This window comes from Prionailurus bengalensis, chromosome B3, assembly GCF_016509475.1.
Source record: "Prionailurus bengalensis isolate Pbe53 chromosome B3, Fcat_Pben_1.1_paternal_pri, whole genome shotgun sequence".
NCBI lineage: Eukaryota > Metazoa > Chordata > Mammalia > Carnivora > Felidae > Prionailurus > Prionailurus bengalensis.
In genome coordinates, this window is record NC_057355.1 from 132,865,577 (window position 1) to 132,893,090 (window position 27,514).

A 27,514-nucleotide genomic window follows, 5' to 3' on the forward strand; every position below is an offset into this window, starting at 1 on the left:
GATTTTTTTCTCTACTGTTTCATTACACAGGGTCTTTTGGAAATTGTTTTACCAGTGGTTGCTTATTCACTTAGGTAATCTCCAGCTGAGATTTGCCTTCTGAATATATACTGCTTACAAATCTAACATCTGTTTTGCTAGCATTATTTCACAGAGTTTTAGTGTGGCCTGTGAAATTAAATACATGTCATTACCTTATACAATTGAATTTTTTGTAAAAAATATCTGGTACTTACATTGTAAATCTGTCGAACAGATGTTCATTGTGTGAAAATCATCTTAACTAGGTGTGTGTGTGTATATGTATATATAAGGCATTAATTAAAAATTTTTTGTTTATTCAGTGAATGACAGTGCTACTTGGGAGAAGATTGTGGAGTTTGAAAGTTTCCATCTACTGATGAAAGATACTCTGCAGAACTTGTCAAACCTTTGAAACTTGGAATATATATTGCTTTCATAATATGAAGTTTATTGCCTATCTGAAGTGTCTAATTTTTCTAGTTTGTAAGTTTATTAAGTGGTTTTAACATTGGGTGTTGTTTGTTTTGACTGTGAAAAGACAGTTTAAAGGAAAAGCTAAATCCCATTAAAACCTTTGAGGCTTGTTTGTACACTGCAATTTCAGTCTCAGCATTTACAGTGTGGTGATATTGTCAGTGCTGATAATCCACTCCGGGGCTATGATGTTGATACGTGTTTAGTAAGAGGAGCATTCTAACTCTAAAGTTGGATTGCACTCACTTTTCCCAAGGGTTATCCACTGTGAAAACAGGAGTGGCCAGAAGTGTGGAGGCAGCTGAAAAAAGTCATTCAATCCTTTTTAATTTCAAGCGAATTTAGTTTGAAAAGCATGGCTTTTGGGCTTGAGTGATGCTTTGGTGAATGGTTCCCCAATAGCGGGTCCCTTACCAGTGTCCGGGACAGCCAGCTGCGGTGGCAAGTGCAAAACAACAGGAACGGTTCCTTCAAATGCTTTACTGTTAACATACACTTTTTAAATAAATATTTTGGGAATGCATTTTATCACAAAATTATACAAATTTTTTTTTTACAGTTGTATATACAGAAGGTATCAGAAAACAGACTTTAAACTCACAAGATTATACATGTATTTTCACATTCTGAAAAATAACATTTTCAGAAATCCACAGAAAATTTTTTAATGTAAAAATATTTAAATAGTATATTTTCAATGACTAATTACAGAAATCAGATGGGTAAACTGCCAAGTAGGACTAAACGTTTGGACTATTGAATCAACACCCAGTTTTCTGTGTGTGGTTTTTAAAATAGTTAAGGCAAGAAGTGTCAGATGCTTTAGAATTAAATAACGGATCACTGATTTTAAAGACTTGATGTACAGCAGTTTAAAAAAAAAAAAAGCTAAAAGTTGGTTGGAACAGAGTGAACTAATGCAAAAGAGATAAAGACCCAAACATTCTCAGGACCAAATTAACTTAAAAGTTCATTAGTTATATACCCAAGGGATAATAAAACAGCATGTGTAAAAAGTCCATGTTTAAGAGCATGAAACCAGCAGTCTGTTTTGAGGCCATTGCTTTTCCATGGGTAGAAGAAAGAACCAATTATTAAACCATTTGTAAGTTGCACTTCGCTGTGCTGATTGGTAGGGAAAGACAGAGCCCTCACGTAGTTAGGCTGGGGTGAAATGACCATTCTGCTTCAGTCTAAAAAGTTGACTCCTCTGAATTTAAGGCATTTGTTCATTCCAGTGCTACTTGAGCTTTATGTCTTTGCAGAAGAAATTTAAGTTGTATTTCTAGAAATTTTAAGACTTTTAGTAACATCATTTATAAATGGCATATAGTTGCATTTTCCTAATTTCACTACAAAGAACATAAACGGGAAACGGCCTAAGTGATTTGGTTCAACCATCTCACAAGTCAGTGACGTGCTAAATCAGGGTTTTTTTTTGTTTTTGGTTTTTTTGGCCATTTAATAAACACTGCCTGGGAACACATTTAAGAGTTTGTTACCTTCAGCTGCTCTGGTTTACGGGCAAGCTGAGGTTGACTCTACATCTGTTGGATAACTTGGTCTAACGTGAACCACCATGAAAAAGAACCACCAGAAGGAAAGGAACACCTGTGGCCGGTGGTGTGCACGGTGTGCGTTTATACACAGAAACGGGACCAAGCGTGCCAGGACTCTCAAGTTACAAATTTGGGAGCTTAGTCAAATACTGCACATAAAAGTAAATCTCTGGGTTAAAAAAATAACACAGGGCAGAATCTTCATAACCTACCACGGTTACTCACCTTCCCTTAGCTGATGGCTGGTACAAACAAGGTGGTTGTGGGGTAACTACTTAAAATCCACAGTTTGAGTCCTGAAGCTGACAGCAGGGATTAAGGCTGGCTTAGTAGGCTGGCTGCTGGAACGAAAATGCAGTGGAAGCATTTTTGTGCTCTATGCCTTATACATACTTTGTTACGGTTATTACTAGAGTTTCTACCTGTACCATGAAATGGGATTTCTCTTTAGCCAAAAGCTAGCAAACCTGGCTCAGAAGGAAAGTTTGAAAGTGCAACAGGCTCAAAAACGGGAAGGGAGAGGGTGGTTCAGGGAAATTTCTTTAATTTATTGAGCCCCTTTATAATATACATGGATAGAAATTTAATACTAGCATATTCTAAAATTTGGCTCAATTTAGGAGAATCCATTGATGCCACTATGGGTTTATGTTTCGAGCTTAATCATGCCTTAATCAGTCCTTCCAACAACAGCTACAATTCAGAGCTTTAAAACTGACCATGTTCAATCACCGGTTAGGCTTTCTGTGATATGATTCAGCTATTTCTGTTTTTAGTATTTCCAAGGTGTTGGGCATACAAAATCGAGCTCAGGACAAACTGAGATTTCCAGAACCTGAAGGGGTCTATTATGCTACAAAGATAATTAACACATTAAAATAAAAATTCATATGACCAGTAGAGCATTTTAAACTTTTTCACACTTAGAAAAATATATTTTTAAATAGCAATCTACATAATCTCCAATCTTCAGGAAACTACAGACAGGCTAAACAGCAAATTCCTGAACGGCAAGTACTGATCTTTGGCAGCATTGAAGTGAATAGGGATAAAGATCTAACAGTTCAGCCCTAATCCACCAAAAAGGAATTTTAATAGACAAGTGTTACAAGTGGACCTGTATTCATTTCTTCTGGAAGTCAGCCTATGGGGTGGCATACAGCTAATTAGTAAATTTTTTAAATAGAAACAAAAGCTATAAAAACTTCCAAGAGCTACTAAATTGTTTAACTTTGTAAATGTGACCTTGAACATTTCAGTGTACATGTTAAACAGGTGTTTCTACTAGACTACATCTTTAAATATTCAGTATGCTCTCCCAGTTAACTACTACTGCTCTCTAAACCTTTAACCTGTACACCACTGGAAAGGACTGTTCAGCATACTACTTTCTCATTGATGAAGCTATAATCATGTTCTAGTTTTTCAGCTAGAGAGAGGACTTGTGAACATTAAAGGATCGACAGCTCAACCATGAAAATGTAGTGCTCATATACTACTAACTTTGGATTTGTTCCTGAATTTAAAACTGTCAGGAGAAAAGTGTCCTTTATAAAAAGAGGTTTATTGATGCTTAAGTAGCATTATCTTCTCCGGTAAAGCTTGTGTGTGTTTCCTTAGGGAAAATAATTGTTCACCTTTTAAAAGCTGTGATCCTTTAGGGTGATGGTGTGTTTTCTTTCCTTATGTAAACACGAGGAAAAAAGTAAGTCATTAAATAATGAACCTTAAAAATAAACTAGAAATTCTAAAGAAGAAAAACTGTTTGCTTAAAAAGATGAAAACTATGCAAGTTGGGTTTTTAAGGTCTTGCTTTGTTGTTTTTTGAGAAGCGCGGTCCTGTCAACCTCCCCAGCAGGTCTGCCAAGTCTGCACCCTCCCCCCCCCCCCCCCCCCCCCAAACGGGGCTGACTTTCACCAAGTGTTTTTTCCATCCTTCCTTGAAATGTAACCGTCTGGCAGTGTGTGGATTATGGACAGTTCTCCCAGTGCACACAGCAAGTATCTTGAACTTATCTGTCTTCTACTTTGATGACTCTGGGCATTATCCCTGTTACAATCCTAAATTAGCACCACTTGCCCATGCAGGGTTTGGTTCTGTTTGCCTTTTTTTTTTTTTCCTCGTCTGTAATTCTGGTCTCAAGGCTGTTAGTTTATACAGTCTTCTCAGCATCCGTATCTTTTAGTGAGGCATATGTACACATTTCCAGACAAATAAACTGCAATAAAAAAAATGCAGTGAGTTCATTATATTTCTAGATTTTCAGTTTTTTAATGAGCTTTCAAATCATGACATGTATAAAAATTATCATTAATTCATTTTATTTTGTATTTTCGTAGTACGTGACTCCACAGAACCAGCTACCCAGTTATATAGTGATATTAGATCTCTTCATAAAACTAAAGATAGTCTGTTCTTCTCTGGCTAGGAAAGTTACCAACCTGCAGTCATCACCTCCTGCGCTAACGACATGCCGATCACCACTGGTAAATCGAATATTGGTCACGTGAGGTGAATGACCCAAGAACCTTTTGTGCTTTGCCTGAAAAAACAACGAAAAAGAAAGCTTAGGATGTGTGAGGCACGTGAAAATCAAAGGTTCCTGTCCGGAACCCCATCTCCATCATGGGCTGCGGAGAGAGTAGGCTCTTCAGACCACACGCAGCGTTATTAGATGCTTTTTTACAAGCACCTGGGTGGCTCAGTCAGTTAAGCGTCCAGCTCGTGATTACGACTCAGGTCATGATCTCACAGTTCATGAGACTGAGCACCCTATCGGGCTCTGTCCTAACAGTGTGGAGCCTGCTTGGGGTTCTCAATCTCCCTCTCTCTCTCTGCCCCTCCCCTGCTTGAGTACTTTCTCAAAATAAATAAACATTGCTTTTTCAGAGTTAGTAATGGATCTGCACCTTAACAGACCAGGCGTTTTGAGCAGTCAGATGTCTCCAGGCACTCTGAAAATTTTCCTTTGAGGAAGAGAATTTGAAACTTGGAAATAGATTAAAGGTTTAATAAAAGTCTAATAATCACAGCTCTATTAGGATAGTTTGCAAAGATGGTGTTACTTGGGCACGGGGAGATGATTTCTAAAAGCTTTTATTTTTCGTTTTGAAAAAACCTTAGGAACGAAAATTAAGTGTTTCTAAACCAGGAGACTAACATGTTTAGCTATTAAATTATGGAAGAAGTACTAATGATCAGATGTCTAAACTAGAAAACTACATCAAAAACAAAACCAAACACAAACTTACAAATTTTTCAGGACACGGGAAGTCAAATAACTTAACCATCCCAAAGTCATCTCCTGTTACAAGGCTGATTCCTGAATGAGATACGCAGGCACAGTTGACATTGGCTTTCTCAGCATGTCTGGACCAGATTCCCAGAACTTCATCTCCTAGAATACTAGAGGGAAGGAATAAAGAAAATGTACGATAGCAAACACAGATGTACTACACTGAAAAAGGTTTTTGGTAATTAATTTCTACTTAATTATGTTCCTTAAAATTAATAAAGATGCTTATGCTACAGGAATTTAAAAAGATGGATACTCATGGTTATCTGTTACACAGCAAATTTGTAGGATTTCATTTCTAACAGCTGCAAGATTGCATTCCTTTAGGTAGAGAAATGATAGGATTGCTTAACAGTACCCAGTATGTGTTTTTATTGCTGGTTACTAAACCTAATATGTTAAGGAAAATATCAGGGTATCTTCAAAGGCTTTTAACCTTGATAAAGCATGAGAATATGTCCAGTCACAAGGAGTCCCAGCATGAGCATATCATTCTTCTCTTAGGAAGAACTCAGGAAACAGTAACAAACTTAGAACTTGACCACCGTTTCCTAGTGGAATGGTTCTAACTGTTCAGAAGCAGGATTTTCCAGTTTACCTAGTCCATGTGGCCCAAGTAATTCTGTCCATGGTGGCCTGATCCAGAACAGGTTTTCCTGAAGGCACTTCATAGACATGTCGTTTATAGCAACCAGTGGAGACCTTTCAGCATATTAAAATGGGACAAGAATTCCATTAATGCGAGAGACACATCAGAAGGCTAGAGTATACTAGCAAAGCGTGCTATTTCATTTACATTTCCAACATTAAGAACATTAATGATGACTACAAAAATCTGTCAGAAGAAGACGGAGAAAAGATCTGAGAAGAACAGGATATTAAAGAATGCAGAAACAGTGAAGAGTAAACAAAGGCAAGAGTTCAGAAGCTCTGGGACTCGGGAGTTTTTTCAGGAAGCTCTCGCCCAATGTGGGGCTCGAAATCACGGCCCTGAGATCAAGAATCCCATGCTCTGCTGACTGAGCTGGCCAGGTGGCCCTCTGAAACTCAAGAGTTTTAAATGCATCCACTTAACAATGTAAAAACAGCTACTGTGAACTGGATGTAGGACACAGGTACTGTACCTGGAGATATCTGCTATCTGCAGAGAAGTCCATTTGAATGACAAAGCTGGGAATGTCTCTGCAGTAACTGATTCTGTTAAGGGTGGGGCCCAATGTTAGGTCATAAAAATCCACCGAGTTCTCACTAGAACCCACTGCCAGAAACCGGGAATCCGGACTAAATCTGGAGAGGTAAGAAGATATGTGAAAGATACATCAGCACACATGAAATCATAAATATTTAAGACCAGTAACTTCCATTCTACCTCAAAAACAAGTGTGTGTGTGATCTGGCCTCAAGCAGATTTACCTGGTGGACACAACTGATTGTGTGTATGGAGATTCTATTTGTGTTACGTGGAACAAAATCTACATGTTCTTTCAAGTGCCAATTCCCTTAAAAGTGTAGGTTTTGAAAAAGCCACTAACAATTACATAATTCCTAAGTTACATAGTTCGCCAAATTCACCAAGATAGGTTTCTTTCATCTGGAATCATGGTATCTTAACAGCAAAGGACACAGACCTGCTTAAGTCCCCTCAGGTTATCTGGTGAAGGAACACTATTTGAAGCTTGGAAGAAGTTACTTGAAGACACAGGTATATGCCTAGTGATCATGGGAAATGATCTGGGACAACGCAGGTTCTTGAGGGGAATGGGGGACCTATAAGAAGTTTATATAGTGAAGTCCTGAGGACGGTTTCATTTGTAAAAGGGTTTTACGGTGAAGGGTGCAGGCAGATTCAGTAATCCATCTTGATCACACAGAGGCACTTGGTAAATGGTAGCCACTGTCCAGATAAGCTTAAGCACTGGAATATAAAGGTTCAAGGAAAGTTTAATTCAGATTCTGGGGCATAGATGTTTGATGGGTGTTAATTAAACGAGTAACTATGCAGTTGAGAGTTGGGGTTGCAGCTTTAGTTTCCAGGCTGCCTCTACAGGACAGATGGCTCTCTTCGGTACAGCAGAAGATCATTCTTGGCAGGATGAATTTGCTGGACCTGTCCAGTGTGACGCTTCATCGTCAAGCGTTCCCTGAGTACGTGCTCTTATAAGGCACTGTGGTTGATGCCACTAGATTAATAATTCGGCAAGAAGTACACAAACAGCCATATTTCAGCATACAAGTGATGATGTGATAAAATGGTATAGGCACTAATGAGGACCTGTTTTCAAATGCAACCCAGGTCATTTAAGAATATATATACTAGAAATTCTATTCCATTTGTTGACTAACCTGATATCATGGATTGAACATCGTCTATCTCTCTTCTTTCCCCATATTTTTAGGGAGCTCACCAGTAAAATAATAAATTCTCCATTTTTCATTCCGATAGCCACCATATCCCCTTCAGGGCTATAACACACGGTCCGAGCAGCATGTCCCAAGTTCACTTTGTTTAACATCTTCTGCATAAGAACCAAAAGAGCCAGAGAAAACTACATTAAGTACTTACAAAGTAAACCAGTTCCTTTTCAACATAATTCTCAAATAGTTCTTCTCAAATTGTGCTAGCAATTTGGGACTTACACTCTCCTTAGAAATTGTAACTTAAAAGAAAAAAAGCCAAAAACTGTTTGTACCTACTTTATCAGCAATATCCCAGAGTCTCACTGTCCCATCTTCTGCGGCAGAAAGGAAAAAATCCCTGGAGGGATGTGTCACTAGTCCCCATATGGGCCCATCCACATGACCATTAACTAAAATATTGCAGGCTGCATTTTTCTCTCCAACTTCGATGATCTCCGCACTCCTTGTCCCAACTAGGATCTTGCCCTGAAACACAAGGGGATTGATATATTTATCGTAATTACAGCAATGTATTTTAATAACTTAAGGACCCTACTGACCTTTCAGAGAACTTTTTGCTTTGAACTAACATAGTAGCAAGCCCATCATTAGCTCATGAGGTTTTTCTTTGACTAGAGGCGCATCTGCAAGAGCCCCGAGTCTGCCAAAAAACAGAACTATTCTCTAAGACAGAGCCCTGACTTTGACTATATTTTAATCTGACGATCTCCAAAGAGGTGCAAGTGCGCTGGGATACAGGAAGAAAGTATTACATTTTAGCTAAAAAGTATAAATAGCAGTGTCTGGGTGGCTCGGTCAGTTGAGCATCTGACTTCGACTCAGGTCATGATCTCCTTGCTCGTGAGTCTGAGACCCGTGTGGGGCTCTCTGCTGACAGCTGGAGCCTGCTTCGATTCTGTGTCTCCCTCTCTCTCTGCCCCTCCCCTGTTCATGTCTCGCTTGCTCTCCAAACTAAACTTCAAAAAACAAAAAAGAAGTATAAATAAAAGCCTAATTAATACATGGACTGAAGATAATACATGTATATAATTTATAAATACACTTATTGCCAGTGCATGCATGGTCCAAATTTTTTATAGGAATGAATGTTTTTTAAAAAAAAGGGTGGCTGGGTAGAGCATACGACTCTTGATGTTGGTGGTTTTGAGTTTGAGCCCCATGCTTGGCGGGGGGTTGAGTACTTATAAAATTAAGGTGCCTGGGGGGCTCAGTCAGTTGAGTGTCTGCCTTTGGCTCAGGTCATGATATATTTCATGAGTTCAAGCTTCACCTCGGACTCTGTGCTGTCAGTGTGGAGCCCACTTTGGATCCTCTGTCTCCCTCTCTCTCTGCCCTCCCCATTCTTGCGCTCTCTCTCTCTCTCTCTCTCTCAAAAATAATGAGCATTGGGGCACCTAGGTGGCTCAGTCGGTTAAGTATCAGACTTCGGCTCGGGTCATGATCTCACAGTTCGTGGGTTCGGGCCCCACGTTGGGCTCTGTGCTGACAGCTCAAGGCCTGGAGCCTGCTTTGGATTCTGTCTCCCTCTCTGCCCCTCCCATGCTCGTGCTGTCTCTCTCCCACTCAAAAATAAACATGAAAAAAATGTTTTAATTAAAAAAAAGAAATGTACATTTAAAAATAAAATTTAACAAAATTTTGCTGTAATCAAAATTGATTCAACTGGCAAGAAATTTCACTTCTGCCCACCACGGTTGAATTAGTAGATTCAAGAAAACATGGAGGTTTAAATACTGTGTTGAGACCGGGGAGTAGCTTCTCATCTTAAGCGTGGCCCGGAGGCAGAAGGCACAGGGCGCTGCCCGCGGGGCTGCGGGGGCGGCCGGGAAAAGGCAGAGCGTAGCCAGCAAGCAGACTCCTCTGCAAGTGTCACTCGTCAAGTTGCAGAGGGCGAGGGAACTGCAAGAATAACCGTTCTCTACTTTTGGCTGCACCGGAACGGCTCTCGGAACATCTTACTTTGCCCCTGCACACGGAGCGGACACAGTCCGTGGCTTGTCCCGTGTCCAGCCTGAAGGCTCGGCACCGCCTCAGTTCCTGATCCCACAGCTTGACCGCTCCTCCTTCTCTTGACCTAAGAGCAACCCAAGCCAAATAAGCATTTTTATGAGCTATTACAAATCACTTTTATTACAAACAAATACTAAATTATACCAGCAGAACAGTAAAAAAAAAAAGGGGGGGGGGAGCCCGATATTCACTTTTTGTGGTCTCTAAACTTTCTGTGGCAACTTTAAGATACACTGTATTTCAGCCATTCAGTTGAAGCAAATTTTACCTGATGAAAATTCATTTTTCTGACATGAGTGTAATCTTCCTTAGTTCTCCACATCCCCCCGCCCCCATATAATGTATCCTCTTGATTAAGGAAATGTGCAGAATGATGTTTAATGTTAAAATGACAATGGAAACGTAAGGCTAGATAACAGGATTACAGGTGCTATGCTATAGAAGAGATCTTTAATGGCCAAAAGGGGTGCGCTTTCCTTCGTATCACTGTTAAAATACCCACTGAAACCATCCAGCAGGCTACTAATGGGCAGAGGTGTGCTGAACAGAAGGCGTGTGGGAAACACCAGCGTCACGGTAAGAGAGAAAAGAGAAAACATAGCCCATTTATGGTTTTTCTCTTGGGAGAACTGAAAAATGTATTCCTTTATTTTCTGTTAGATGAACTGCTTGTCTTAGGAGAAAAGCACGCCCAGGACCACAATACAGGGTTCGTTTTTGTGAAACACAAACGCCGCTGCACTGCTGTTTGATTAGGTGGGTTCCCTCATCCTGGATGGACATGTGCGTGCTTCCTGGCCCCGCAAACACTACATTTTAACAAGCATGTGAGTATGTTGGCAGAAAATCCATTAGTATCTGGCTTCTTCTGGGAGGTTTTCAAATCACTCAGAAAAACGTCTTTCGTTAGACTTAAATTTTGAAGGCTGTTTTACACAATTTTATGTAACAAGTATTTTATGTAACGAGATTGCCTCAAGCAAAAGCAAACAAGGCAGTTTGTTTCTAGTGTCCTCACACCTTTCTGAGGCCGCCAGCTGTATGCACCTTACCCCTCAGTGTCTGTTTGGGCCAAAAAGGAGAGAGCAGGCAGTCAAGATACGTCCTGGGTTTGAGGGCAAAGATTCTCCCATGGGTCACTTCTTCCCCAGCAAATACTTATCCAGGCATACAGACATGAGGGAAATCAGTTCTCTGCCTACACGATAACCACCTAAACCATATCTCAGAGAAATAAGCTATCGCCCCAACTGTTGGGGTTAAGGTGTCTTTACACTGTGAAATAAATCAGAAGTGACTTAAGAAATTAATAGTCAACAGGAAGGCACATAAAAGGCAATAAAGGTGAAGCACATGAGGAAGAAGGTCAGAAAGGATGATCCGTGTAGTCTAGAAATAACTAGAATAATTCACTGCAAACTGCAGGCAGCCCCCAGTGCACGAACGTGTGGTTAGGCTGTGGGAACAGGACTCACGGCCTTTCCTTGCCTCCGGTCACAATAAGTCCGTCTCGCAGTGTGGTGAACATGGCAAACACAGGCCCGTTGTGAGCTCTGGCCACGGTCCTACACAATATGTGATCTTTCCACACACAGACATCTCCACTGATGGTACCTGTAAACGTCAAGTTATTCTGAAAAGGAGCGGGGAAGGGAAGACAAACTCATCAAAAGTTCAAATAGAGTTGAAACAGACGCAATTCTCTACCATAAGTGTGGCCTACCTCACATTCTCCGATACAAAGAACATGATACAGTGGGAGAAACCATGGACCCGGCTAACGAGTTCATGTCTGAACTTGAGGTTTAGTTTTGTCAGGGCCTTTTAGTCTATTCTGTTGCTTATTTGCTGGAATAACCTTCGGTGAGGTTTTTTAATCTCTAGGATTATCAGCTTTTTCATGTGTAAAACGAGGGAGTTCGGGCACCAAGTTTCCCTCCAATGCAAAATTTTAGAATTCTGGTTTACATCGTCCCTTTAGGCTGCTTCCCTCCAGCTGCCTGAGAAATAACTTGAGGTCATCAGTAACTAAGAGTGAAAAAAAAGAGTAGGAACAGGAAGTGAAAATAACATTTCACTAGTTTTGATAAAGTATTTTGCTACAGAAAGTAAAACTACGTACACAACTTATAGCAATGTTGTATGAGTTTAAATTTCACTAATTCATGAGGTTATACATGAAATTAACATTTGCCATGATTTCTCAAAATCAAAACGGCAAAAATCAGTGCATTTCTGCAATACAACATAAGATAAATTTGATAAGGTGCCCAAAGTAATAGTGCTTTAGATCACTTTGAGAATGCAATCCCGATAGAGTTCATTTATGCGAAACTGGAGAAATTAAATTCTGCATCATGTGCTATTTTCATCCATTTTAGTTTCACTTTCAGAGCAACTGGTCCAAGATCTTTCAACAAAAACGATATGGAAAGAACTAATAGGAAAGTAAGATTTTGAATTACAACAAAACATTTTCTTTAATCTTTCTGACAAGAACATAGTTTCTATGTTTAATTTCCCTACAATTTTTTAAAAATAATCTCACAACCTAGAGATCGAGAGTCGCATGCTCTAGGCGCCCCTGCCTACAACAATTTAATGTTACTTTGAATATGCAGTCATGCATATTCTCTGTACCTATTTGGATAACAATAATTATACTTGTCATCTAGGAGCATCATTAATTCATGCCTTATCTTCAATCAGAATGTAAATGCTCTAGGCGTAGAAACCAAGATTTTACTTCCCTTGCTTTTTTTTTTGTAACCCTAGGCATGGAGGGTGTTCAAACAGGCCTAAACTGAACATCAGTCCATCTTGCTATGTAACAAAACATTCTGATTTCACTGCTGCTTTAACCAGAAGTCAATCAGGACTAATATTTTAGTCTTCAAGTTTATTTTCTATTGGGAATAGGCAACTGGGTACATAAGGAATTTTATACATGAAACAAGTTAAGTCAACACAGGCAAATTAAATGCCAGAAGCATTTGAAGGTGTGGGTTTTTCTTCTGGAAAGGAACTACCCTACCCATCTTCTATTATGAATCCCCAAAATGTTTAACGGAAGTTTGACATGGTATGACCAACATTTTCACTGATCTTTTTGTCAAAATCATATGCTTAAAGGTTCTAAACGTATAATTTTCTTCGTGCGTTACATTCCCAGCCCCATAAACACTTTCGTACAGAAATCCACCAAGGTTTTTGATGTACCAAAGGACTTAAAAAGTGTGGCCAGGGCTCAGGGTATGAGAGATATGGATTGTAAACCACAAGCCCAATGGGATGTGGGGGCGGGGACGGCTCTGGAACACCCTCTGTGAAGACTGGGAATCTTGCTCTCCTTCCTACTCTGAAAGAGCTGCACTGGCCCAGAGCACTTCCAGCTACGTGATAAGCAGTGAGTTAAGTTGATAGAGAGCAAAAGAAATCCTAAACTCAGGTACCACCTTAAACACTAGAAAAATTACATCTCTTGATTCATCTTTCTTCATTCTGACAAATTTTTAGGATTATGAGGAACTACTAGAAGGATAGACATTTTACGGGACTTAGGGTGACAATTACAAAATTAACGAAGGCTTTTGAGAATGGCTGGCAGTGGCCCAAGGACTGAAATGTTTCATTATAATCCTTCTCCCTCATTCATTTCCTTTCCTACTCCCTGATTTCTGAAAGTACCAGATTTTGAAAGGTGGAATATATGCAGGACTGGGACATATGGAATGGTTAGTGGGTCACGGTGCCATATGACAACACGAATGTGGCTTATCTATCTGAAGCAAGAAAATTCAAAGCAGTCCAACTGCCGTGATTGAGTTCCACAAGCACACGCGGTTTAAGAGACATACTGCACCAAAAGCCACAGCAAGCATGGTCTGCATCCGGGCATCCTCCAGGGTGCTCACGAGCCCTTTTTTGCTAAGAAGAGCCCTTCCTGCCAGTGTCCAGAACTTCACGTGTTTGACTCCCACAGAGACAAACTGGGAATCTGAATCTGGTCGGAATTCTGCCACAAAAATGCGTCGGTTGTGACCGGCTCTGCTGGCAATTTTGGCACCTGATAAAAAGAGACAACAAATTACCTAAGTTAGCAGAGGAACTAAGATAGCTTTTGCCAGATCGAACAGCTACTCAAAATATATCGTTCAAAAAACAAATACTTGCGCGTGTCCTCTGCATCGCTACCTAGCCGCCAGATGACAGACGATTACTGGCGGAGAAGGTCCTTTTTACATACTTTCTCAAGTGACATGTGTATTAATGGGAGCTTTATTATCATTGAAGGGCCATTCTAGATTTTAGAAATCACATCTTACTTTCTCCTATGTAGCTCTGTGAACTTCACTTTTTGTAGCAGCCACGTAACTGGAAAGTTTTATCTAAAGTATGGTAAGCAATATTATCCTGTTCATCTTTCATTATCACTTGGTATTTCATTTCCGTTCTTAACACCCTCCATGACCAAGCAAATAAGAATTAACAAGGAGACTTACATATGGTTTCTTACTGAAAGAGCAGTGAATTATGTATAGTATTAGTAACTTGCATATGTTTCTATTTCGTGAGCTTCTTTCACTGAGTTTTTAAAGTGCAACATACAGTGAGTGATACCAGCTGTGTACTGTGTGTGTTGCAGGGCTGAAATGAAGAACGATTTCAATCACTAAGTTAAAGCAAATATGAAACAGAGTTCATATCACCCTGGTATTCTTAGTTTTAAAAATCACCAAGAAAAAAGAACCCTACCTTCCTGCCATCTCCAAATGGTAATTGTATGTTCTGGGTCCAGCCCCACAGACAGCAAGAGTTTGCCGGTGGCACTGAAGCTGACTGAACACACTCCCTTCGAATGGTAGCATCTCAGTATAGATAAAGTCTGCTTGTTCATTGCATCCCAGATGTGGATAGAAGGAGCCGTAGCTAAATAATGATAAAATCCAAAAGTTGTAATATACCTGTTACAGATGTTTCCATTTCTACAGCTGACGCATACTTTCTGAAACACGGAAAAGTATGTACCAAAGAATGACTGTGTACTTAAGAAAAAATAGCTCAAAACCAAGACTAAATGAAAAAAGAAACAGATTCACAAATACAGAGAACTGATGGTTGCCAGAGGGGAGGGTGGAGGGGGATGGACAAAATGGGTGAAAGGGAGCGGGAGATAACAGATTTCCAGTTATGAATAAGTCATGGGATAAAAGGCACAGCATAGGGAATACAGTCAATGGGACTGGAATGACATCGCATGGGGATGAATGGTAGCGACACCCACGGTGAGCACAGCGGAACATGTAAACTTGTCCAATCACGATGTTGTACGCCTGGAACTCATGTAACATTGTGTGTCAACTGTACCTTGATTTAAAAAAATAATAAAAGAAAGAAAGAAAAGGAAAGAGGAAGGAAAGGCAAAAATACAGAATACTTCTTCAGGCTACAGTTCACACTGCATTTTTGAGAAAATAACATTTATACAAGAAAATTAGGCAATCACAAACTTTAAATTATTCAGAAATACACGTTTTAGATACATGTTAAATCTTTATATAATTATGTGGAGAAATGCACAAATATTACACAATAATTAAATATCAGAGTATATTCAGTTATCTGCTATCTGAACATTAGTTCTGAACATTAGTTACTGTTACTCAGTATCTCATCTGAAGGGGAGATGAAAAGCAAACACAAACTGAGAAAGGCAACAGGTAGGAAGGACACCATGTGAATAGATCTCAAAAGAAATCTTCAACCATATAGACAGATATCTGGTAAAAAGCCAAGTTCACATCACTTTATAAAACAGTGTTTTTTTATTTTTTAATTTTTAAAATTTATTTTTGAGAGACAGCACAAGTGGAGGAGGGGCACAGAGAGAGAGGTACAGAGGATCCAAAGCAGGCTCCAGGCTCTGCCCTGACAGCACAGAGCCCAACGCGGGGCTCGGACTCACAAACTGTGAAATCATGACCTGAGCTAAAGTTGGATGCTTAACCGACTGAGCCACCCAGGTGCCAATTTTTGTTTTTTAAACAAGATTTCAGGGAAGAACTAAAACTTTTTTTTTTAAAGGTTTATTTATTTTTGAGAGAGAGAGAGTGCACACATGGAGGAGGGGCACAGAGAGAGGGAGACAGGGGATCTAAAGCAGGCTCTGCACTGACAGCAGAGAGCCCAATGTGGGACTTGAACCCAAGAACTGTAAGATCATGATCCAATTGAAGCTAGATGCTTGTTTACAAAACTGAGCCACCAGGTGCCCCAAACTGCTAATCTGTTTTATTTATTTAGATTTTTTTTAAAAAGTAAAAAAAATTTTAAGGGGCGCCTGGGTGGCACAGTCGGTTAAGCGTCCGACTTCAGCCAGGTCACGATCTCGTGGTCCATGAGTTCGAGCCCCGCGTCAGGCTCTGGGCTGATGGCTCAGAGCCTGGAGCCTGTTTCCGATTCTGTGTCTCCCTCTCTCTCTGCCCCTCCCCCGTTCATGCTCTGTCTCTCTCTGTCCCAAAAATAAATAAACGTTGAAAAAAAAAATTAAAAAAAAAAAAGTAAAAAAAAATTTAGTAGGGTCTACAACCAACGTGGGGTTTAAACTCATGACTCTAAGATCAAGAGTCACATACTCTTCTGATGAGCCAACTAGGTGTCCCCAAATTGCTAATCTTTATAAAAAAAAATTGTATTTGTTGTTATTCATCTTGTGTAGCCCATTTCTGCTGCTTAAAAAATTTTCCCAGTTCTCTGTATTTTCCAACTTAAAAATCAGGGATTTGTATTGTCCTTTCTTCATGAACTGCAGCCCATAAAAATGTATTCATTTTCAGCAGCTAATTCAGTCTTAGAACGTAAGTACTTTTAGTAAAATAATTGAAATATGAGAGTGGGTTTGTTTCAAACTATAAATCCGCTACAAATAATGCAAAAATAGAGACATTTTTATTTATTTCTTTTTGACAAAGAGAGAGCACACAGCGGAGGGACAGAAAGGGGGGAAGAAGAGAATCTCAAGCAGGCTCCACACTCAGCAAGAGCCTGGTGCAGGGCTCAATCTCAAAACCATGAGATCATGACCTGAGCCAAAATCAAGAGTCAGACCCTTAACTGACTGAGCCACCAAGGTGCCCAGAGACAGTTTAATAAGATAAGCTGTCTTGGTATCTTTTGATGAAGAAAGACATTTTGGTCTCTAAAGAAAACATTCTGATAAATTTAAACTATGTTGTATACAATCTACAATTTATAGCATACAATGATTAATCTGTCAGTCCTTCAAAGTAATTACAATATAGTAAACCAGGGACTGGAGGTCATTAAGTAAAACCTGTTCAAAGATGTAACTGTAAAAAATCAAAACTGTATGGGAACAGTTTACTATGTATTAACATATGGTATTTATGTGTGAAAAATTGAGCACAATAATTTAAGTGCTGGACCAAAAGTTAGTATGTTCTTTATTCAATAAAAGTCAAAGGATATGAGGGACTGGTAAACTTAATGTCAATGAATAATGTTAGGTGGCTTAGATTTAAAGTGTAAATATATACTAGATCAGTCTATAATTTTTTGCCAGTAATAAATATTATATAGGTCATCTATAATATAGAAACTTATTTATTTAAGTGTATTTACTTTTGAAGGAGAGAGGGTGAGAGAGAGAGCACAAGTGTGGGGGAAGGGAAGAGACAGGGGGAGAGAAAGGATTCCAAACAGGCTCCATGCTGTCAGCGTGGAGCCCGATGCGGGGCTCGAACCCAGGGACCATGAGACCATGACCTGAGTCAAAACCAAGAATTGGATGCTTAACTGACTGAGCCACACAGGTGCCCTCAAACTTTTGTATATGTTTACAAAAAGCACCTGGGGGCAATCCACAGACTTTATTTGCCTAAATGTGATGAGGCAGATAATGGATTTTTAAGAAACATCATTCAGTTTTGCCTCCAAATTTAATATGTCAAAACTACAAATACTTTTATTTATCTAAAAATTAAATAGCAAGTAATCTTAAGAAAGTTGAATTACTGAGCTTTTCAGGCTTTCATAAAAAGTTAAATGAGATGGTAAGGACAGTATACCTGAAATTTATGTTTTACAACATTCAGGTATGACCATGACATGGGACTGCTACATATTTAGACTGTTCTAAACTTCCTTCAGTGACAGTATTTAAGATTTAAATCACTGCAAAAATTTTAAAGTTTATTTTGAGGGGCGCCTGGGTGGCTCAGTCGGTTGAGCGGCCGACTTCAGCTCAGGTCATGATCTCGCGGTTTGTGGGTTCGAGCCCCGCGTCGGGCTCTGTGCTGACAGCTCGGAGCCTGGAGCCTGTTTCGGATTCTGTGTCTCCCTCTCTCCGGCCCTCCCCCATTCATGCTCTGTCTCTCTGTGTCTCAAAAATAAATAAACGTTAAAAAAAAAATTAAAAAAAAAAAGTTTATTTTGAGAGAGAGAGAGAGAGAGAGCAGAGAGAGAGAGAGGGAGAGAGAAGCCCCAAGCAGGCTCCACACTGTCAGCAGAGAGGCCGATGTTGGGCTCGAACTCATGAAACGTGAGATCATGACCTGAGCCAAAATCAGGAGTCAGATGCTTAACTGACTGAGCTACCCAGGCGCCCCAATCACTACAAATTTTCAAGGCTTTTCTAACTTACTAAAGAAAGATTAAATTATGTTCATTACATTTTATTTTCTATGATTCAAAAAGGGTCATTCATGATGCTGGAGTAACACAGACACTCTTCTCACTCTTTCCCTTCCTACATGCCACCAGCTAACGGGTGCCTGTCACGGGCTAGGTCTGTAACAGGAGACACATCAAAGCTCCACTACTAGGCAGGTGTGTTTTCCTATGAAGTCAGCCAGGCCCTAAGTCACACGCACTTCAGTGTGCTGTCCTCGGAATCCAGGTTCTGTGCGTGCTCCTTCCATCATATCAAGCTATCTCTGGAAAATCAATCCCACTGACTTTATTGTTTTTTAATGTTCATTCATTTTTAAGAGAGAAAGAGCGAGAGAGAGGGCACAAGCTGGGAAAAGGCAGAGGGGGATAGAGGATCTGAAGTGGCTCCATGTTGACAGTAGACAGCCTAATGTGGGGCTCAAACTTGTGAACCACAAGATCATGACCTGAGCCGAAGTCAGACACTCAACCAACTGAGCCACCCAGGCGCCCCAATCCCACTGACTTTATAAGCATTCCTGACTCTTACTCTCCAGTATAGAGATGCCACAAGGGTCTCTTTCAATTACTAGTTGGATCTTATAAGAACCAAAGTTTTAAAGGATATTCTTTCTCCATCCTCTACTTGGTCTTTGGTGTAGTATTATAAAAACTGTATTTTTAACAAAATTTTAATATGGGCCATTAAGTGTAACAACTGTATCTCACTCTTTAATTTCTGCAGGGGACAACTCCTTGCAGCATACCCACTATCCATTACCTCCTTCCTTCTTAATAAACTTATGCTTTTATTCAGGAATCCCCTCCTCCCTTATGTAGAGCAAGTGATTCAGGGAGAGACCCTGCTTGCTCAGTTCACCAGTCTAAGCCTGCTGTGATTGATGACTTCCCCGAACCCCCAGCCACCCACACTCACACTCCCCACTCTCTGCCTCCAGCAGCAGTGATTTAGTTCAGTAACCCAGATTTGAGCCAATCAGCACATGGTACTCCCCAGGTCTTCTTAGACTGGGGTTTGGTTTGTGTCTTAAAATGACTCAATCAGGCTAAACAGGACTTTTAAGCTCATGGTTCTGAAAAAGGGTTTTTATCTGCTTCCCAACTAGATGAAAGCAAAGAAGCATGTAGTTCTAACTGGTACTGGCAGCCCTTTTGTGACCATGGATGCAACCAACCTTAGGATGAATATATTTCCTGATTTTCTGTCATACAGGACAACACGGAAGATCCTTAAAGTCACTTAATGGACAACTAACCATTGTGACAAACAGTAACTACAAATGGGGGGTTTGGGGGTACAGAGAATTCTCCCTTTGAATTGCCTTAAGGATCAAAAATGTCAAATTCTTACCACTGTCTTAGGCAGGCTTTGTCAGACAGAGAAGATGTCCCCTTAGTGTCCACTCACAAAACGTCTAATGGATTCAAAGGGTAATTATGTATTTTCTGTTATGTATTCACTCTCCCACATCCCAAACTGACCATTTCAAAACTTTATCCTCCACCTTCTTTGCCACCTCCTCACCCTCAGCTGATGAAAGGAACGACATAGAAGCTACCAAACACGAGCTTATTTTCTCACCCCCAAACCTACCAGTTTTCTTGCATTCCCTTTAATCCTCAGGTCTCTGAATTTCTTCCTGCTCAACTGTCTCTCTGGAAGTATTCTCCCGTCTCAGTGAGCCAGCCGCTCCAGCAAAAAATTAACAGCCTGATTCCTCACTTTCTGTCACGCCCTCACATCCAATTCATCAGAATGGACCACTGGCTTTCCCTCCAAAATACATCCTGTATTTGTCTAGCGTCCTCTCCATTTTCATTCCTGCCACATCAGTTAAAAATGTCTTTTGCGTGGACTATAACAGCCTCCCAACTTTCTGATTACTTCTCTTTCTCTTCTGCATCCTTAATAGTGCAGAGTGATTTTCTCAAAGCATAAATGAGATCAACTCACTCCCTTAACACTCTCCATGATGGATTCTGCACTTAGCGCGAATCCAAACTCCTCTCCATGATCTGCAAAGCCCCATGCACAAAGCCCCATGCACCTGATTCCTAACCCCCTTTTCCTTCTCCAAGTTCATCTTACAAGGCCTTACTCCTCCACACTCACCTTCCTGTTTCTTGATTTAAGGCTTGCACAGTAAAGAGTTAACATAAACAAGCCTGAAGTTGCTATCATTAGAAGGGCCTGCTTGCAAGTGTGTGAGAACTTGACTTCTGAAATGGTCCCTATGTTAATAAGGCTGTTTTGTCTACCTGGGGTACAGAACACCTGCTTTCTTCTGGTATTTCAGTAGTTGTGGCTGATCTGTGCCTATGTGACCAGCCCTTCTACCCCAAAAGGCCTGGACTCTAAGGCTTAAGTGGGTGTCCCTGGGCAAAACACTGCACCTATGATCCTATAGCGTCTAAACTTCACCTAGTGTGTCTTTTTCCCTTGCAGATTACTGTAAGAAACTATAGCCCTAACAATCTCTGGGCCCCGGGATGCCTACTAGTGAATCACTGAATGTGTGGGTAGGTCTTGGGACTCCCCAAAACAGCCTCAGCCTGGAGTCCCCCAGTTCATCCCTCAGCTGTCATTTTTTTTGTTCTCATTCTTGGCCCAGCTGAATGTTACCACCTCAAGAAAACAAACATCTAGTTTTATTGACATCATCCTATTGTTTTTATCATATCACCATCTCAGGTCATGTTAGTTTCAGAAGTTTACTTATTGGAGTGCCTGACTGGCTCGGTCAGAGGCATGTACACTCTTGACCTTGGGGTTGTGAGTTCGAGGCCCACAGTGGGTATAAAGATTAAATATAAATAAATAAAAATGTTTTAAATTTTTTTTGAAAAATTAAAAAAGTTTTAAAAAAGTTTACTTATTTATTGCCTCTCTGCCTCTAGAGCTGGAGGCTGCAAACTTTTCTGTCAAGGGTCAGATAAGCCACAAAACTGAAGATATTATGCAGGTACTTATCTAATGAGAGAAAAATTTCCATTACATTTTTATTGATGAAAATCACAGAGTGATTTTTTTTTTTTAATTTTAGAGAGAGAGGATGAGCAGGGGAGAGGGAGGGAGGGAGGGAGGGAGAGAATGAATGAATGAATGAATGGATGAATCCCAAGCAGGCTCTAAGCTCAGCACAAAGCCCGACATGGGGCTCCATCCCATGGCCCTGGGATCATGACCTGAGCCGAAATCAAGAGTCGGACATTCAACTGATTGAGGCACCCGGGCGCCTGGAAAGTGAACTTTTTATAATAAAGATTCACTATGAGAAGAGTAAAATTCTTTGGAGATAACAAGGTAAGCTTCCAATTGAGAGTTCTTTCTCATCAAGATCAATTGCAAATGTTTGCCTGTAAAAATTTTACAACTTTAAAGTTGTAAATACATAAAGTAAATACAAAATATTTACATAAAGTAAATGCAAAAATATTTACAACAAAAATATTTCAACTTTGAAAATGTCTCATGTAGACAGTTACTGACAAATTCAAATATTGATCCAAAAGTACAAGATCTTAACTGAGCATATTAATCGCGTGGAAGGCATTTAGAGGATTCAGTTAGAGTGTTGTCTTTATATCTGCTTTTTTAGCATGTCTTCCACTGCAGAGTAATCACCATGAACTGAACCCTACATGGAGTTCTTCGACTTCAGTTCAAATGAGTTTTGAAATGGGGAAATTTCCTTCACTTGCATCAAGATCTGAAAAGTGCTGCTGGAACCGCAGTCTGAGACCAGAAAATACATTTGCGGCAAGTGGGATTCTCACTTGGTTTAATGTTTGGCACCATGAGAAGTGTATCATGCAGTCTGATGTTACTTGTGATTCAACATTAGTCGCCATCAATGACCTGACTGTAGAATTTCACCTTAACTGTAATTTTAGGCTGTTACTGTAACTGTAGTTTCCTTGTAATTTCAGGTGGAATTCATTAAGAAACATGATCAAGTCTGCAGCAAAAACTAATTTCCAAGGCCATTAAGTTTTCCATAATAGAGATTGACAGCAGTACTTTTCTCATTCAGAGAAATTTCAGCCTTGGCTCTGAGCTCCAAAAACTGCAATAAAGCTACTACTGCTAAACCACTGGGTGAGTTAGGACACTCAGCTTCTATTTCTAACATGAATTCATGGAACTGATGATGGCTAATTCTATGAGAACAAATGAAGTTAACTGTTGACTCTCAAAGACAAAGTGAGGTTGTCAATAACACATGATACACTGCTATGTCTTCCACAAACTACCTAATGAATCATAGGCTTTAAACACCTTAAATTTTCACCAGTTTTGTAAACTTATTAACCCATTAACCTTTTTTCTGCTCCAGCTCCACATATGTTTTTACCACCATCAGTTGGCACATATCTTAGCAGATTCCACTTCAGACTGTACTGAATTAATGTTTTCTTAACTTCTCTGAAAATACTATCTTTTGTAGTTGTTCCATAAAGACTAGTCCTAGAGGCCAACTCTTCAGTCACTTCAAAGTTGGCAGTGATTGCCTCAAACAAGCAACTGGCAACAACTGTCAATCCATGAAGAGCCAAGGGAAACCATTCAGAATTATTTGCTTTTTTTAGGGTCTTGTTAATTGACTACTGATGCTGTTCCCAACATCCTCAACTCTTTTAGCAATAGGTTTTGCCAAAAAGCTAATGGGTTTAAACAAGTTTATTTTCTCTGGACACGTTTGCTGCAATCAAACATGATTTAATTAACTCACAGTAAATTCTTCTTGATTAACTAATGAAACATTCAGAAAACTTGGTTGCAGCCTCATTTTATTTTTTATTTCTGTGAAGAAATTCTGTTGTGATGAGATACTCACACAAATATTCTTTTACATTTTCTAATTTTTCTGACTCTTGGGTTTCCCATGAACTGGGAATACTTTTGTCAAGTTTAGTGTGAAAATGTAATATATTGTATTATTTTAGCACAGCTATAGTGTCGAATTTACCATATAATTTGATAACAATATAACCCACATTTCACTGTGCCTTAGAAGTGTGACAAAGTCCACTTTCCTTTTTTTTTGCCTTGTTTCAACATGATGGATATACATTGCTTAAATAACAAAATTAATTGTGGGTTAGCTCAAAACCTGTCAAGTTATGACAGCATCACTGCATCTCCAGTGTGCCAAACAGCTGTGCAAAGCAACCAGAGGGTCACGTGAGGTCTCTGTTGCAGCTACTCAAGGCTGCTGTAGCACAAAATCTGCCACAAACAATATGTAACCGAATGAGCCTGGCTGTGTCCAACACTCTATCTCTGGATACTGAAATCTGAACTTCATATAATATTCATATGCTGTGAAATTTTCTTTTGATTTTTTTCTAACTATTTAACTTAGTAAAAACTATATCTCATGGGTTATACAAAAACAGGTAGGTTTGGCCCAAGGGCTCTGGTTTGCCAACTCCTGCTCTTGAATGTAACCAAGAGAGCAAAAATATTGCCTGTTGTGTTGGATACATTTGTAGTTTAACAGTCAAATCACAGAATCCTGCTTTACCCTGGAGAAGAGGGAAACAGACACAGATCATGACATATTTTCCTATCAAACTGCTATTTTTCCTATGTAAACTGAAAAAGAAATTTTAAAATCCTAGTAAATATGTAAAAACAATGGACACACATTATCCAGTAGCTTTTTAGATTCACAAAGCTATGGTCAAGATCAGTAATAGAAAGCTATTTCTAAATCTTTAAGTGATCTGTTGATATAATATGTGCAATTATTGGACATATAAAAATAGCAATTAAAAAATTTCACTTTTAGGCAACACAACCGACTGATTCACATTTAAGATTACTTTTACCCCCCAGCTGCACTTTAAGAAAAAAAAATTTTTTTTTAATTTTTATTTTTGAGAGAGAGACAGAGTGCAAGCAGGGAAGGGGCAGAGAGAGAGGGAGACACAGAATCCAAAGCAGGCTCCAGGCTCTGAGCTGTCAGCTCAGAACCTGATGCGGGGCTTGAACTCACAAACCAGGAGATCATGACCTGAGCCGAAGTCGGAAGCTTAACTGACTGAGCCGCCCAGGTGCCCTTCCCCCAGCTGCACGCTCAGCAGCTACATGATGTTGGCAAGTTAATAGCTACCGTGGAGGATCCTTGCAGTGATTACACAGGTAATACACAGAAAGTGCTTACAATTGTGCTGGACACTAAAAAGGTCAAAATATATTAGTTTTAAAAATAATTATCATTGTTACTGCTGAATGAGCTCAGTATCATGACATTAAAAGAATAGATTTTTCATTAAAAAAATTCAAAATATGTTCAAGTATCTTATTACTCAATAAAAATTTGGACTACCAATCAATACTAAACAATGTAACTAAAACAGAAAATGCCGAATTTTTCTTACCTGACATGTCTGCTAAATCACCTACAATGGAAAAACAGCAGAAAAACAACTGTCCATAAATAACATAAATACTTAAAAATATTTTTGAGTACATTCTTAAGTATACTTATTAAAATACTTTAAAAATTAATTATAAAATAATTTTTATATAAATCACAAATGGTCATATACAAAATTAGTTTTATGATGTTAAATTGAGTAGACTGTAAGTGAAGCCATTCATTTCAATCATACACATATATTAACATTTCACATATATGACCTTCCAATTACTGGATAAAAACTTTTTTTTCTTTCTATTTAATGAGTCACATGAAATTTTAACAATTTAAATATAATGACATGTTTTAAATAATACAACTCTTATTTTGGTTTACAAAATGCCCTGTAACAGACTGGAGTTTTAATGTACCTCTGCTTGGCCCTGAGAGTCCAAGATTCTAGCCAAGGGACAAAGGGAAAAAAAAAAAAAAAAAAGTTTGAATGTAACTGGCTAAAATACCACAAAAGCAAATATTTCCCCTCTGACCTAAACAATTTTTAACAAAGAGAGCCATAAACATTTTAGACTGTTTGTGCCTTGCAGGTATGATACAAGCTTGGCAGTCAAAGTTACTACTGATTCAACTCTGGGGGTTCAGAAAAGAAAAAGTCCCTCACTCTTTGGTGGTCTCTCAAGTCTATCCTATGTGCCATTAGTCATCAGTAAAAAAATTTCTTTTTTTTTTTTTTTCAACGTTTATTTATTTTTGGGACAGAGAGAGACAGAGCATGAACGGGGGAGGGGCAGAGAGAGAGGGAGACACAGAGTTGGAAACAGGCTCCAGGCTCTGAGCCATCAGCCCAGAGCCCGACGCGGGGCTCGAACTCACGGACCGCGAGATCGTGACCTGGCTGAAGTCGGAAGCTTAACCGACTGCGCCACCCAGGCGCCCCAAAAATTTCTGTATCCATTCTGTGCAAGGGTACAGTGGGGCAAGGCACAGGACTGCATATATGATCTAAAATTCACCTCTGTAGTGCCTGGACTTTGACTTGGAAGATAATTAGCCATTTTACATTTCCCTACAGTGTCACTTTTCGAAATAAAAGGAACAGACACAAATACTGAATTATTAAGTTCTACGCCTATATGATGTTCTATGTCAATTATAACTCAATAAAAAAAGGAAAAGGAGAAGAGGGTCAAATTTAATGAAAGATTATATTTGTGACTACAACATTTCTTAATCAAAAGACAAAACTGCAGCATTAATATGTTAAAAGCAAAGTTGCTTAACAAAGAGAGAGACGGGGAAAGAAAAAAAAGCAAAGTTGGGAAATGGAAGAACCGTATCTTCTACAATTCTATTCACTGTATATAAATTCCATTAACATAGACATATTATCTTTTTTTGGTAGGCTTATATCCCTAGCACCTAGAATAATACTTTGTGCATGGCATGTGCTCAATAAGTTTGTTGAATAAATGAATCTACTCAAAAAAATTAACTGAACAATAACTAGATGTCAAGAGGTACTGAACTAGGCCCTTTTATAACCAAAATGGTAACGTGATCTCATTTTTTTCAGAGTAAAAATAAGACTCATTTTTAAAAAAGGACCTAGACCTATTTATACTCAAAGATTAGAATCTTTGTGTGTAATGCATGAAGATCAGTCTACTTCTTGTTAAAAATAGAAAAATTTACAGAAAGGAAGATCACAAAGCACCTTTGTGGTACAACTGTAGAACTCTGTAACCCAGAGATCGAGTTTCTGACTGATCCATTTAGTACTTGTATGAAAAATGAAGATATTAAAAGCATAAATTATTCTATCCAAGGAGAAAAAGACACCTGGAGAGTTGGCTTAGCAACGGAGGCCCACCAAGATCCAACAAGCCCAATGACATCAATCATTTTTACAAAGTACACCAAGCTTATGAAGCTTCAACTGACCAAATCTATGATGTGGTGTTCACAGTGATCACTAATTGGTAGATGTATTTGTTCTAATTAGACCCGCTATCCTCTCATCCTTTAAGTTTTCTAAAGGGTTAAAAGAAGACAGCAAGACAAGTGGTTTTTAAAACAGCTGGCAACTTAAATCAATGCCAAAGAAAAGAAAAAGGCAGAAGGATTTAGCAGCATGGAACAGACAACAGACAGAGCTTTTCTCTCCTTCCTAGCTCAGTCCTAGTTGCCACAGACATTCTGCCCGTCAGTCTGGTTACTTTTTGGCTCCCCCTTTATTTACAATTTCCTCTCCAAATTCTTTTTGCTTTATATGCTAAATTAAACCTTTCTGCCAATTAGGAATATCTGCTAAAGGACTAAATCCAACTACTTCAATCACCATAAAATAGTTTATTCTTCATTCTAAACTGTCTGAACCAATAAGATAACCAAAGCGAGAGAAAGATACCTGGAAGCAAATCATATGGTAAAACTGGGTAAATGTTTTTTTGTTTTTTTTTTTTAAACATTTATTTACATTTGAGACACAGAGAGAGACAAGAGCACGAGCGAGGGAGGGGCAGAGAGAGAAGGAGACACAGAATCTGAAGCAGGCTCCTGGCTCTGAGCTGTCAGCACAGAGCCTGACGCGGGGCTCGAACCCACAAACCATGAGATCATGACCTGAGCCAAAGTCAGAAGCTCAAACGACTGAGCC

General features: G+C 39.3%; 2 protein-coding genes across 12 annotated transcripts in view; one reads left to right on the forward strand and one right to left on the reverse strand.

The window, feature by feature from the left end:
* Nucleotides 1–622, forward strand: part of ZC3H14 (zinc finger CCCH-type containing 14) — a 47,616-nt gene extending 46,994 nt beyond the window's left edge. For all 6 annotated transcript variants that reach the window (XM_043556802.1, XM_043556804.1, XM_043556803.1 and 3 more), the window contains one exon: nt 345–622. In XM_043556802.1, coding sequence (XP_043412737.1) covers nt 345–351 — 7 coding nt within the window. In that variant the 3' untranslated portion in view covers nt 352–622. The remainder of the gene's footprint in view (nt 1–344) is intronic.
* A 1,332-nt stretch (nt 623–1,954) lies between these two features.
* EML5 (EMAP like 5) overlaps nt 1,955–27,514 on the reverse strand; it is a 185,316-nt gene continuing 159,756 nt past the window's right edge. For 3 of the 6 annotated variants that reach the window (XM_043556797.1, XM_043556796.1, XM_043556798.1), the window contains 12 exons: nt 24,860–24,880; nt 14,537–14,710; nt 13,639–13,847; nt 11,257–11,414; nt 9,731–9,845; nt 8,048–8,236; nt 7,697–7,869; nt 6,478–6,640; nt 5,952–6,055; nt 5,310–5,463; nt 4,500–4,600; nt 1,955–4,276 (listed from right to left, as the gene is read on the reverse strand). In XM_043556797.1, coding sequence (XP_043412732.1) covers nt 4,240–4,276; nt 4,500–4,600; nt 5,310–5,463; nt 5,952–6,055; nt 6,478–6,640; nt 7,697–7,869; nt 8,048–8,236; nt 9,731–9,845; nt 11,257–11,414; nt 13,639–13,847; nt 14,537–14,710; nt 24,860–24,880 — 1,598 coding nt within the window. In that variant the 3' untranslated portion in view covers nt 1,955–4,239. Of the gene's footprint in view, nt 4,277–4,499; nt 4,601–5,309; nt 5,464–5,951; nt 6,056–6,477; nt 6,641–7,696; nt 7,870–8,043; nt 8,237–9,730; nt 9,846–11,256; nt 11,415–13,638; nt 13,848–14,536; nt 14,711–24,859; nt 24,881–27,514 lie in introns of those variants that run through there. The other 3 variants (XM_043556799.1, XM_043556800.1, XM_043556801.1) reach the window with 3 other exon arrangements.